This window comes from Vulpes vulpes, chromosome 7, assembly GCF_048418805.1.
Source record: "Vulpes vulpes isolate BD-2025 chromosome 7, VulVul3, whole genome shotgun sequence".
NCBI classification, from domain to species: domain Eukaryota; kingdom Metazoa; phylum Chordata; class Mammalia; order Carnivora; family Canidae; genus Vulpes; species Vulpes vulpes.
In genome coordinates this window covers 30,096,788-30,111,092 of record NC_132786.1, presented here as the reverse complement: position 1 = coordinate 30,111,092, position 14,305 = coordinate 30,096,788, and the positions used below count along the sequence as shown (strand labels likewise).

The 14,305-nt window shown below is 33.3% G+C and overlaps 1 protein-coding gene across 1 annotated transcript in view; it reads right to left on the bottom strand.

Moving 5' to 3' along the window:
• The window catches only part of ADAM18 (ADAM metallopeptidase domain 18), a 142,205-nt gene that overhangs the window by 14,177 nt on the left and 113,723 nt on the right, over positions 1–14,305 (bottom strand). The window contains exon 17 of the mRNA XM_072762689.1: positions 9,158–9,238. Coding sequence (XP_072618790.1) covers positions 9,158–9,238 — 81 coding nt within the window. The remainder of the gene's footprint in view (positions 1–9,157; positions 9,239–14,305) is intronic.

Genomic DNA, 14,305 nt, shown 5'->3' with positions numbered 1-14,305 from the left:
CTTGAACTCAATCACAAGACAAAATTTGGCAGGAACACAAATACATGGAAGTTAAAGACAATCCTGCTAAAGAATGAATGGATTAACATGAAAATTACAGAAGAATTTCGAAAAACAAATAAAACAAATGAAAATGAAAACTTGACATTTCAGAACCTTTGGGATGCAGGAAAGGTGCTCTTAAGAGGGAAATATATAGCAATATAGGCCTTTCTTAAAAACCAAGAAAGGCCTCAAATATGCAACTTAAACTTACCCCTCAAGAAGATGGAAAAAGAACACCTAATAAAGTCTAAGTCCAGCGGGAGAAGAGAAACAATGAAGATTAGAGAAGAAATCCATGATATAAAAATCAGAGGAACAACAGAAAAGATAGAAGAAACTAGAAGCTAGTTATTTGAAAGAATTTATAAGCTCAATAAACCCCTAGCTAACCTTATTAAAAAGAAAGGAAAAAGTCTCAATTAAATACAATCATGAATGAAAGAGGAGAGATCACAATAAACATCAAAGAAATACAAACAACAATACGATGTTATTATAAGCAATTATTTACCAACAAAATAGGCAATCTGAAAGAAATGGATGCATTCATATAAGCTACCAAAAATAAAACAAAAATAGAAAATCTGAACATACTGATAACCAGCAAAGAAATTGAAGGCAGTAATTAAAAATCTCCCAACAAACCACATCCAGGGCAAGAGGGTCTCCCAGTGGAATTCTACAAAATGTTTTAAAAAGAAATAATACCTATTCTCCTTAAACCTTTTCAAAAAATAGAAATGGAAGGAAATTTTCCAAACTCATTCTATGAGGCCATAATTACCTTGTTCCCAAAACCAGAGAAAGACCTCACCAAAAAGAATTACACACCAACACTCTGATGAACATGGGTGCCAAATTCTCACCAAGTTACTAGCTAATAGGACCCAACAGTATATTACAAGGAGCATTCACCATGACCAAGTGGGATTTCTTCCTGGGATGCAAGGGTGATTCAACATCCACAAATCAATCAATTGATATGTCACATTAATAAAATAAAGGAACAGAAACATATGACCCTCTTAAGAGATGCAGTAAAAGCTTTTGACAAAGTACAACATCCTTTCTTGATAAAAACTCTTCATTGTGTAGGAACATATCTCAATATCGTAAAAGCCATATACAAAAAACCCACTCAAATATTATCCTCAATAATAAGATTGGAAACCTAACAGGGATGGTCCACTCTCAATCACTACTGTTCAACTTAGTACTGGAAGACCTATTCTAATCTCAGCAATCATAGAAAAAAAAGAAATAAAAGATATCAAAATTGGCAAAGACAATTTAAGCTTTCACCCTTTGCAGGCAACATGATACTCTATACAGAAAACCCAAAAGATTCCACCTCCAAATTGCTTGAATTCATACAGGAATTCACTAAAGTGGCAGAGTATAAAAGCAGTGCACAGAGGTCACTTGCATTTCTATACACTAACAATGAGAGAGAAAAAAGAGAAATCAGGAATGAATCCCATTTACAATTGCACCAAAAACCATAAGATACCTAGAAATAAAACTAACCCAAGAGGTAAAAAATATATACTCTGAAAACTACAGAACCCTTATGAAATAAATTGAGAAATTGAAATAAATAAATTCCACAAAGAAATGGAAAATTTTCAATGCTCGTGGATCAGAAGAACAAATATTGTTAAAATGTCTGTGTTACCCAAAGCAATCTACATATAATCTACATATAATTATTACATATAATATAATTGCAAATTCAATGCAATACCTATCAAAATATCATTGACATTTTTCACAGAGCTGGAAAAAGTAATTCTAAAATTTGTATGGAACCAGAGAAGACTGTGAATAGTCAGAGGAATATTGAAAAAGAAAACCAAAGCTGTTGGCATCACAATTTTGGACTTCAAGCTATATTACAAAGTTGTGATCATCAAGACAGTATGGTCTGGCACACAGACACATAGATCAATGGAATGGAATAAAGAACCCATAAATGGACCCTTAGCTCTATGGTCAACTGATCTTCAACAAATCAGGAAAGAATATCCAAAGGATAAAAGTCTCTTCAACAAACGGTATTGTGGAAATTGGACAATTACGTGCAGAAGAATAAAATTGGACCATTTCCTTACACCATACACAAAAATAAACTCAAAATGAATTAAAGACCTAAATGTGAGACAGGAAACTATCAACATTTTAGAGAAGAACACAGGCATCAACCTCCTTGATCTTCGTTGCAGCAACTTCTTGGTAGAAAAGCTTCAAAGGCAAGGGAAACAAAAGCAAAAATGAACTATTGGGACATCATTAAGATAAAAAGCTTTTGTGCAGCTAAGGAAACAGTTGACAAAACTAAAAGACAATCTACAAAATGGGGCAGGATATTTGTTAATGTCTTATCAGATAAAGATCTGTATCCATAATCTATAAAGAACTTATCAAACTCATCACCCAAAAAACCCCAAAATAGTCCAGACAAGAAATGGCAGAAGACAGGAGCAGATATTTCACCAAAGAAGACATAATAGTGGCCAACAGACACATGATAAATACTCAATAGCACCCAGCACCAAAGAAATACAAATCAAAACCACAATAAGATACCACCTCACACCTGTCAGAATAACTAAAATGAACAACTCAGGAATCAGCAGATATGGGTGAGGATACAGAGAAAGGGGAACCCTCTTACACTGATAGTAGGAATGCAAACTGGTATAACCACTCTGGAAAACAGTATAGAGGTTCCTCAAAAAGTTAAAAATAGAGCTACCCTATGACCCAGAAATTGCACTACTGGTATTTATCCATAGGATACAAACCTGATTCAAAGGTGCCCATGCACGCACCCAAATGTTTCTAGCAGCAATGACTTAATTGCCAAAAATATTGAAAGAGCCAAGATGTTCATCTCTCTATATATACAATATATTATATATTATTATATAATAAAATATATATAATTTATATTTTATATATTTATAAAAATTATATATTTATTATAAAAATATATATATTTATTATAAAATATAATATAGTCATATATATTTATAATATATTAATAATATAATCACTGCATGTAATTACATAATATAATCAATAATAATTATTACATATGATGTAATTATAATATTAATTATTGATAATATATACTGTTAATTATATTATATTAACAATATAATATATAATAATATTATATTAATATTAAGAATATATGATCATTATAGATTATATATATTTATATATATACCCCTACAATGGAATATTACTCAGCCATCAGAAAGAATGAAATCTTTCCATTTGCAAAGACATGAAGGAACTAGATGGTATTATGCTGGCAAAATAAGAGAATGACAAATACCGTATGATTTCACTCATGTATTAAAAAAAAAAACAGATTAACATAGGTTAAGGGAAGAAAAGATAAGGTAAAATCATAGATAGAGACAAACCATAAGGGGCTCCTAATTATAGGAAGCAAACTAAGGGTTACTGGAGGGGAATTGGGTGAGGTGATGGGGTAACTGGGAAATAGGCATTAAAGAGGGCGCTTGATGTAATGAGCACTGGGTGTTATATGGAACTGATGAATCACTAAAGTCTATGCCTGAAACTAATAATACACTATATGTTAACTAAATAAAAATAAAATTAAAGTAATATCTTAAAAATTCTATGTATCTAAATTGATAACCTAGGTGAAGTGAACTAATTCTTTGAAAGACACAATTTGTAAAAGCTCACACAAGAAGAAATAGTCTGAATAGGTCCATATCTGTTAAATAAATTAAGTCAATAACTAATAACCTTCCAAAACAGAAAGCACATAGCTCAGATCTATTCTCTTGTGAATTTGGTCAAATATTTAAGAAAGCAATTATGTCAATTCTTTACAACCTCATCCAGAAAATAGAGGCAGAAGGAACAATTCCAAGCTCATTGTGAGGTTGTTGGCATTACCCTAATGTCAAAACCAGAGAAAGACATTACAAGAAAGGAGAACTATAGACCAATATCTCATAAGCATATTGCAAAAAGCATAAAAAATGTTAGCAAATCAAATTAATTTATGAAAGAATAATATAACAGAATAAAATGTATTTTATTCCTTGTATCATTTTAAGTATGATTTGTATGATTTGAAGATCAATTAATGTAATCTATCACATTAATAGGCTAATGAGGAGAAAAGGGAACCATTGTTGGTGAGGATGTAAATTGGAGCAACCATTGTGGAAAATAGGATGGCTCTTCCTCAAAAAAGTTAAAAATAGAACTACCATATGATTCAGTACTTCCAATTCTGGGTATTTATCCAAAGAAACCAAATCACTAACTTGAACAGATGTTTATGGCAGCACTTTTTAAATAATAGTAAAGATACATAAATAATCTAAGAGTCTATCTATGAATGAATGGATAAATAAGTTGTGCTATGTCTACACACACATACAATGGGGTATTATTTAGCATAAAGACAATGAAATCTTGTCACTTGTGGCAACATGGATGGACCTTGAGGGCATTATGCTAAGTAAAATAAGTCAGACAGAGAAAGTCTATTACCATATGATTCCTTCTATAAGTAGAATTTTTTTTTTTAAATGCATATAAATTCAGAGAACATATTGGTAGGTGCCACAGGTGAAGGGTGAGGTATGGTGGGTGAGTGAGTGCAGGTTGTCAAAGGTAAAAGCTTCCAGTTATAAAATGAATAAATCATAAGGATGTAATATAAATATGGTGAATATAGTTAATAATATGATACTGAATATTTGAAAGTTGCCAAGACAGTAGATCTTAAAACTTCTTAGCACAAGAAAAGAATTGTAACTATGTATGATGATGGATATTAACTAGAATTATTGTGGCGATCACTTTGCAATACATACAAATATTAAATAATTATAATATTCTATATCTTGAACCAATTTGCTGTTATGTGTCAATTATGCTTCAATTAAAAAAGGCAGAGAACAATTGAAGCCAAGATTACATTAGCGAATCGAGAGAAACCTAGAGAAAAAATAAATAAAAGAATAGAAGAAAATAGACAAGGGAGAAAGGAAAAAAGAACAAATGGAAAGAAGGGAGTAGGCAAGCCATGAGATTCAGAGAAAAAGATAAATTATTTTGCGAGCTTTCACTTGTGTTGGTGGTAAAAGGTCACAGATGAGAGGCTCCAACATAAATAATATTTATTTCATAAATAAATGAAGAAAATTGTGGAGAAGTGGAAAAAAGGAATGTGAGAAGTGTTCCCTGGGTTTATGAACACGTTCTCTTTGTTGCTTTCCAGGAAGTAAGCGTTTTTATTATTTTCTTTAGACATGCTTACTTGAATATGATTCTCTATAAAGTTTGAACGTTTTAAAAAAATACAGATAAGAAATTTTCTACTTTATTTAGAAATTCACAAAAAAAAAAAGTAGTGAGAAGCTAGAAGCTTTCCTGCTAAGATTGGGAAGAAGGCAAGGATGTTTACTCTTACTACTTTTTTTTCTTTTCAACATTATACTAGTAGTTCTAGCTAATGCAATAAGAACAGGAAATAAAAGATATAAAATTTGGAAAGAAAAACAATATTTTGTTCTCAGATGACATGATTATTTGTGTAAATAATCCCAAAGGATCAACAAAAGGGCTATAAGAACCAATAAGTGTTTATGCAAGATAGCATAATGAAAGGTTAATATATAAAAGTCAATTGCTATTTATATACAACAATAAACAATTAGAATTTGAAATTAAAAACAATACCATTACATTAACACCAAAAAAATAGTTATAAATTTACAAGACCTGTATTAGGAGAACTGCAAGGGTCTAATGTCACAAACTCAAAGATCTATGTAAGTGGAGAGATATTCCATGTATGTGGATATGAAGATTCAATATTGCCAAGATGTTAGTGCTTTCCCACTTGATCTATACATTCAATACAATCACAATCAAAATTCCATTTGGTTATTTTGTGGATACGGACAAACTGACTTGGCAAACATGTTTATATGGAAAGGCAAAAGACCAAGAGTAGCCAACGTGATACTGAAGAACAAAAAAGGATCACTTTAACTACCTGATGTGTAAATTTATTTTAAAGCTACAATAATCAAAACAGTGTGGTATTGGCAAAGGAATAGATAAACATATTGATGGTATGGAATAAAGAAACCAGAATTAAGCCCACATAAATATAGTCAACTGCTCTTTGATATGGGATGCCTGGGTGGCTCAGTGGTTCAGTGTCTGCCTTTGGCTCAGGGTGTGATCCCAGCGTCCCAGGATCAAGTCCTGCATCAGGCTTCCTGCATGGGCTTGCTTCTCCCTTTGCCTGTTTCTCTGCCTCTCTCTCTCTATCTCTCTCTGTGTCTCTCATAAATAAATAAATAAAATCTTTAAAAAAAACTAGTCTTTGATAATGGAGCAAAGGCAGGCAGTTCAATGGAGAAAGAATCATCTTTTTACAAATGGTAATGGAAATCCACATGAAAAGAAATTGTACTTATGCCTTTAATAAAAATTAGCTCAAAATGGATCGTAGAACTAATTGTAAAATTATAAGACTGCTAAAAGATAACACTGAAGAAAATCTTGGTGGCCTTGTGTTTGGGGATAACTTTTTATATACAACATCAAAAGCATATTGTAGAAAGAAAGACATGGAATTGAATATTGAAAACTTTCTTTAACAATGGGGACCAGATTCACGAATGTCCACCACTTATAGTCAATCAATAACTAAAATTTTCAGTATAATCTATTGTACTTTTCTTAACTTGATATATTTAGGTCATTAATTTTCAGAGTAATAAAATCATAAATTGCTAGGAAGTCTAATTTAAAGAAAAGTATATACCTAAAAGAGTTAGATACTTATCTTTTCACAAAATTCTGTACATGGATATTTAAATGGTTATATTCATAACTGCAAAAATTTGGAAGCAACCAATATGTCTTTCACTGGTGAATAAATAAATAAACTGTGGCAAATACAGACATGAAGGAATTCTAAATGTATGTTACTAAGTAAAAGAATCCAATTTGAAAAAGCTACACACACAAAAAAAATGAAAAAGCTACACATTCTTAACCACATAGCATTCTGGAAAAGGCACAACTATGGAGACCGAAAAAGATGAGTGTTTGCTGTAGGTTGGGGCTGGGGACGAGATGAAGAGGGGGAGCACAGAGGATTTTTTGGCCAGTGAAATTCTCTTATGGTATTATAATAATGGGTACATGTCATTTTCACAATAAGATTTCTAAACAACTATATCCTCATAAAATTGAACTAAAATTGAAAATTATAAAATTGCAAGTCAACTCTATTAACTGTAAAAATAGAATTACCTATCTGAGATGTCACTGGAAAGTAATCCTAGCTTCAATTAGATTTTACTTGACATTTTAATTTTATTTTTGAAATTCATAGCAGAGAGAAAATCTTAAAATAAACGCAAAATTTAATATTATTTACTTATTTATATATGTCATATTTCATAGTAAAAATTTTTGTTAAAATAATCAAAAAATCTAAGTAAAATAAAAATGGAATCTAAATGGCTGTAGATGTCATCCCCTAGTGGAACCACAAAGCTATAATTATGGAGCACCTGGGTGACTTAGTGGGTAAAGCATCTGCCTTTGGCTCAGGTCATGATCAGAGCCCGACATCTGGCTCCCTCCTCAGTGGGGAGTCTGCTCGTCTCTCTCTCTGCCTCTGCCTGTCTCATTGCTCATTCTCTTTCTTTCTCTCTCTCAAACAAATTAACTCTTTAAAAAATAAATAAATGGGGATCCCTGGGTGGCGCAGTGGTTTGGCGCCTGCCTTTGGCCCAGGGCACGATCCTGGAGACCCAGGATCGAATCCCACGTCGGGCTCCCGGTGCATGGAGCCTGCTTCTCTCTCTGCCTCTCTCTGTCTCTCTCTGTCTCTCTCCCTGCGACTATCATGAATAAATAAAAAATTTAAAAAAATAAATAAATAAATGGTGGTAGATGAAGAAAACAAATTTGTATCCAATAAAATAGTATCAATAATCTATAATCTGTAACTTTTTTTGAGATTTAATTAACATCATTAGTGCTGAAGACTTAAAACAGATAATTAAATAAAGGAAAGCAAAAGATCAGGCCAATAATTGTAACTATAGAAAGTAAAAAACAAAACATGAAAAATGTAGTTATCCTCTTTGTTGACAGTGTCTAGAAAATTAAAGACAATGCAAGAGGAATCTTATATATTCTAAGTCCAATCAATTAAAAAATTATAAAATTGAATACTGATAAATTTGGTAAATCTAGAATAATTTTTATAATTTTGACTACATCTTATACTGGTTTTCATTTAGGTAAAATAATTTTAAAGGGACCAAAACTATATATTTTAAGATGTACAAATTAAATATAAAAGTAACAGCAAATTTGTATTAACAGATTAAGATAGATTATCAGCTAGGAAGAAATAAAAAGTTTTTGAATACGGATACATTTCCTATTAGAAACCTCTTCATAGGGATCCCTGGGTGGCACAGCGGTTTAGCGGCTGCCTTTGGCCCAGGGCATAATCCTGGAGACTCGGGATCGAATCCCACGTCGGGCTCCCGGTGCATGGAGCCTGCTTCTCCCTCTGCCTATGTTTCTGCCCCATTCTCTCTCTCCCTCTGTGTGACTATCATTAATAAATAAAAAAAATTTAAAAAAAGAAACCTCTTTATAGAAACAATCAGAAAAGTAGCAGCTAACATGTCAATACGTTTCTTGAGTATACTTTCTATAAAATATTATATAGCCATAAATTTTAATTATTAAGAAAACTAAGGGGAACTAAATATGTTCATAATTACAAGCAAAACATACGTTTATTGTCATATGAAAAGAATATATGTTTTTCATTTAAACGTTATTAATTCGTAAGTTGTGGATGTTCACAATAAATTCAACATATATATATAAACAGTTTTTGAATTAGCTCCACTGATTTTCTTTATATTAATTAGCTATTCCTAAGCAAGGTCAGTTTAAAAATAACTACATTCTCAGCTCTCCCAAATAAGATAAACTTTTACTTTGAATTACCCACAAAAACAACATTTAATTTAGAACTACAAAAAGAAAAGTTACTTACCCCATTTCCTCTGCATTTTGCAATAGCATTACAGTTGTATTCCATCAAATGAACTTTTCTGCAGGTTTTATTTATACAATACTACAGTAAAAAAAGATATTTCATAATCACTCACATTTGATGTAATATGAGAAAATTATTTATACACACATAAGAGATGCTCAAGTTGAGACATTTTATTCCATGTTACTCTGATTCTGGTACAAAGATTCTAGTATTCCAATACAAAATCTAAACAATAATCAACTGAAGAAAAATAACTGATGGTGTTTGCTTTGATATAGTTTATGTAATAATGTAATTAGAACTGAGAATTGAATTGAGAATCTCTATCAGAGGAATTTTCTATATTAATATTGTTTGAAACAATTGATTAGATTAACATTAATGATTTGTTTCCTCAAAAATTGGAACATAACTCATTATTTTGTTTGGGTTTCAAACATAAGTTAATATTTTGGATTATAAATTATCATGAATCTTGTTATAATATTGATAAGAATAATTAAATTGTCAAGAGAAATATTTTAACTTAATTTGTATCCATTGTAAAGCCCTTGTTATACCAAAATGGGTAATCCAGTCATAATTAGTCATTTGGATATGTAACTTTTGCCTCATTTACCTTGTTGTATTTTGTAAACTGGTCTCATGGCTTATTTTCTTTTATTTTAAAAAGAAGTATAAGTTATAAGTAATACACTGAAAATATGAAGATATCAAATAAGAATAAAAATTAGCATTTTGCAATTATTATTATTATGTATTGACGTACTCAATACATAAATAATGTTGCATATGCCAGCCTAAATTTGCCTTATCTTTTCAACATAATATTGGAAATTCTAGACAAGCAATTAAGTGATAAGAATGAATAAGAGACATACAAATTATAGAGAAAGAAGTTTGCAAATGACATAATGTTATGTATAGAAAACTCTAAAGGCTCCACACAATAAATAGCTTGTCAGAACTAATTGGCAAATTCAGTAAAGTTGCAGGATGAAATATTAACATACAAAAATCAAATGCATTTCTTTATACTAGCAATAAACATCATGAAAAAATTAAGAAAACAATTCCACTTTTAACAGTATCAACTATTATTAACCAACTAAACTTAACCAAGCAGGTAAGTGATTTGTAAACTGACAACTATAAAGAAATGCTGAAAAAATCAAAAGCATAAAGATATACAAAAATAACCTATGTTCATGGACTTGTCTTATGCTCAAAGACATAATATGTTAAGATGCTAACACTACCCCAAGCAATGTACAAATTCAATGTAGTCTCTGTCAAAATTCCAAAGATGCATTTTTCAGAAATAGAAAACCCATCTAAAATGGAATTTCAAGGGATTTTAAATAGCCAAAACAGCCTTGAAAAAGAATAAGGTGGGAGAACTCACACTTCTTGATATCAAAACTTTCTACAAAGCTACAGAAATGAAAACAGTTTTGATCTTGGCATAAATTCAGACATATTGATGAATGGAATACATTAAACAGCCAAGAAATAAATCCTTGCATATATAGTCAAATGCTTTTCAAGAAAGCTGCCAAGATCACTCAGTGGCAAAGGACAAACTTTTAAACAAATGATCCTGGAAAATTGGATATCCATATCCAAAGAATGAAATTAGATTCTTATCTTACACCATATACCAAAATTAACTAAAAAGGATTCAATACCTAAAGAGCTAAATGATAAAACTCTTAGAAGACATAGAAAAAAGCCTCATAACATTAATTTGGAAATGACTTTTTGGATATAATACCCCAATGACAGGGAACAAATCAGAAAAAAAGATATAATGAACTTCATTAAAATTAAAAGGATTTTTATGTCCAGAGACTGAAAAGGCAATACACAGAACGGGAGAAAATATTAACAAATCATGATCTGGAAGGATTGGTATCCAAAATATATATAAGATTCCTTAAACTAAATAACAAAAAAAAAAAAAAACAATAACAAATTAGAAATGGGCAAAAGACATAAATAGACATTTCTCCAAAGAAGATATAGACAACAAGCTTGTGAAAAAACATTCTATACCTCACTAATTATTTAGAAAACAAAAATTAAAAGCACAACAAAATATCACTTCACATCTTTAGGATGGTTTTTATCCAAATAAAAAATAAAACAAAGTGTTAGTGAAGAAGTAAACAAACTGGAATGCTTCTGAATTACTAGTGGGAATGTAAAATGGTGTAGCTACTGTGAAAAACAGAATGGCCATTCCTCAAAAAGATAAACATAGAATTAGAATATGATACAGCAAATCCGTGCTTAGGTATATGCCCAAAGAATTAAAAGACAAGTACTTGAAAAGATTTTATTACCCCAACTGCTGTTCATGGCAACATTATTCACAATAGCCAAAAGGTACAAACAATCTAAATGTCCATTGATAGATAAGTCAATAAACAAAATGTGGTATATACAAATGATGGAATATTATTTAACCTTTGGAAAAAATGAAATTCTGGGTTTGGAAAGATAGCAAAGTTGGAGGATCCTGAGCCTACCCTGCCCCATAATTTCAATTGGATGCGGTCCATCCAAGTCAACAAACTGGAGAGTGATGGGAAGACTTAGAACAAACTCTACAACTGAACATAGAAAAGAAGCTGCAGCTGAATGATCAGGAAAGGAAAGGAACTCTCTTGAACTATTAGTGGTAAGCAAGCTGGTGCAGCCACTCTGGAAAGCAGTATGTAGGTTCCTCAAGATGTTAAAAATAGAGCTATCTTATGACCCAGAAATTGCACTACTGGGGATTTACCCCAAAGATACAATGTAGTTAAAAGGACAGGGCTCCTGCACTCCAATGTTTATAGCAGCAATGTCCACATTAGCAAAACTGTGGGAGGAGCCATGATGTCCTTTGACAGCAGATGAATGGATAAAGAAGATGTGATATATATCTTATATATAAGATATTATATATAATATATATTAATATAATATGTTTAAAAATTAATTAAATATTAATTAATATTAAATTATTAATATTAATATTAATATTAATATTAAATTATTAATATTAATATTAATATTAAAAATATTAAATATATTATGTATTTATATATTATATATTAATATTTGTTAATAATGTATATTATATACATTATAAATTTTTATATTTTATATTTTTATAATGTTTATTATATAAATTATTTTATTTATTTTTTTGTACTTCCAGGGATTGTTTATTGAGCATCATGAGTACATGACATTATACAAAATGAAGTGGATACAGTCTCGCCCAACTGGCATGCATTTCACAGTTAATGGTTAATGTCTGAAAGGTTAATAAGTTCTATTAGCACTTTCATAAATAGACTGATTTCTGAAAAACACTTTTAGTAAGTTTTTTTTAAATACATATTGATCAGAGAAACAAACTAAACATTTATTACATGAATGATATTATGTAAGTTTATGGGTTCACCTCTCAATTTTCACAAGGCTTTGATCTCTTCACAGACCTGGTCCTGCCAGGTAGCAGCTATGCTTGCTTTTTCTGTATTTTATTTAGACAAGAGATGGGAATGAGGTGGGAGAGGGAGGAAGAGAGGTTCTTTGAGGCTGTCTCACCTGGAAGCTGGAAGCCTGGGCTGTGCTCAGTCACTGGAGGTCAAGGTCAAGTGGGTGTAGGGCAGAATGGAGAGGGAGGGTAGTAGACAGGGTGGGAGCCAGCTGTGGAAGAGGAAGGTGAGAAGAGGTAGAGGGTGTGTGTCCGTGGTTTTGGCACACACTAAAGAGTCCCTGGCCTCCCCATTTCCCATCTGCATCCCCCTTCTCCCCCCAGATCAATACACTAGTTGTTTCTTAAAAAAAAAAGAAAAAAGAAAAAAGAAAGGATGATCATCAGAAAGGATGAATACGGAGGCGGGCAAGACCGCAGAAGAGTAGGATCCCCAAGTCACCTGTCCCCACCAAATTACCTAGATAACCTTCAAATCATCCTGAAAATCTACGAATTTGGCTTGAGATTTAGAGAGAACAACTGGAAAGCTACAGTGAGAAGAATTCACGCTTCTATCAAGGTAGGAAGACGGGGGAAAAAAGAAATAAAGAAACAAAAGGCATCCAAGGGGGAGGGGCCCTGCGAGGAGCCGGGCTAAAGCCGAGTAGAGTGCCCCCAGGACGAGAAAGCCCCGTCCTGGAGAAGCAGAGTTTCACCAATCTTCCCGGACAGAAAGGCGCGCTGGCAGGGAGTTGGAACAGGACCCCAGGAGGAGCGGGGATGCCCTCGGGCTCCCGGGGACACTAACAGGCACCTGCGCCCCGGGGAGGGCGCCACACCCCGCCACCGAGCTCCCTAAAGGGCTGCAGCGCACACGGCTGGACCCCGGAGCAGCTTGGAGGCGGCTCAGGCAGAGGCTCTGCAGAGGGGCTGCGGCCAGGAGAGGGATTTCAACAGCGCAGGCCCGGGAGCACAGGGCGCCGGGGACACAGCCCAGGATCCGGCCTCCCTCCGGGACAGGCAGAGGCCAGGAGGGCACAGGACAGCAAGGAAACTCCTGCCGCCGGGCGGCCCCAAGCTGTGCGGATCAGCGGCCCGCCCCCAGAGCATCCAGGTCCCTGCAGACTGAGAGCTCTGTAGTTACTGCAGGAGCTGAATCCAGAGCTTCAGAGCTGGCCGCCGCCACTGTGGTTATTCCTCCTGGGGCCTCACAGGATAAACAACCCCCACTGAGCCTCACAGTGGCCTCACCAGATAAACAGCTTAAACATCTTTCACTGAGCCCTGTACCAGGCAGGGGACTGAGCAGCTCCCCCAAGTGCTAACACCTGAAAATCAGCACAGCAGGCTCTTCCCCCAGAAGACCAGCTAGACCAACAGAGGAAAAACAAATTATTGACCAAGCAACACTGGAAAGTTCCAGAGGAAGTCAAGGGATTTACAGTATACAGAATCAGAGGATGCTCCCCCTTGTTTTTTGATTTCTGTTTGCCCCCCCTTTTTTCTTTTTTCTTTTCTTCTCTTTTTTTCCTCTTTTTTTCCCCTTTTCTTCTTTTTTTCTTCTTTCTCTTCTCTCTTTTCTCCTTTTCCCAATACAACGTGTTTTTGGCCACTCTGCCCTGAGCAAAATGACTAGAAGGAAAAACTCACCTTAAAAGAAACAATCA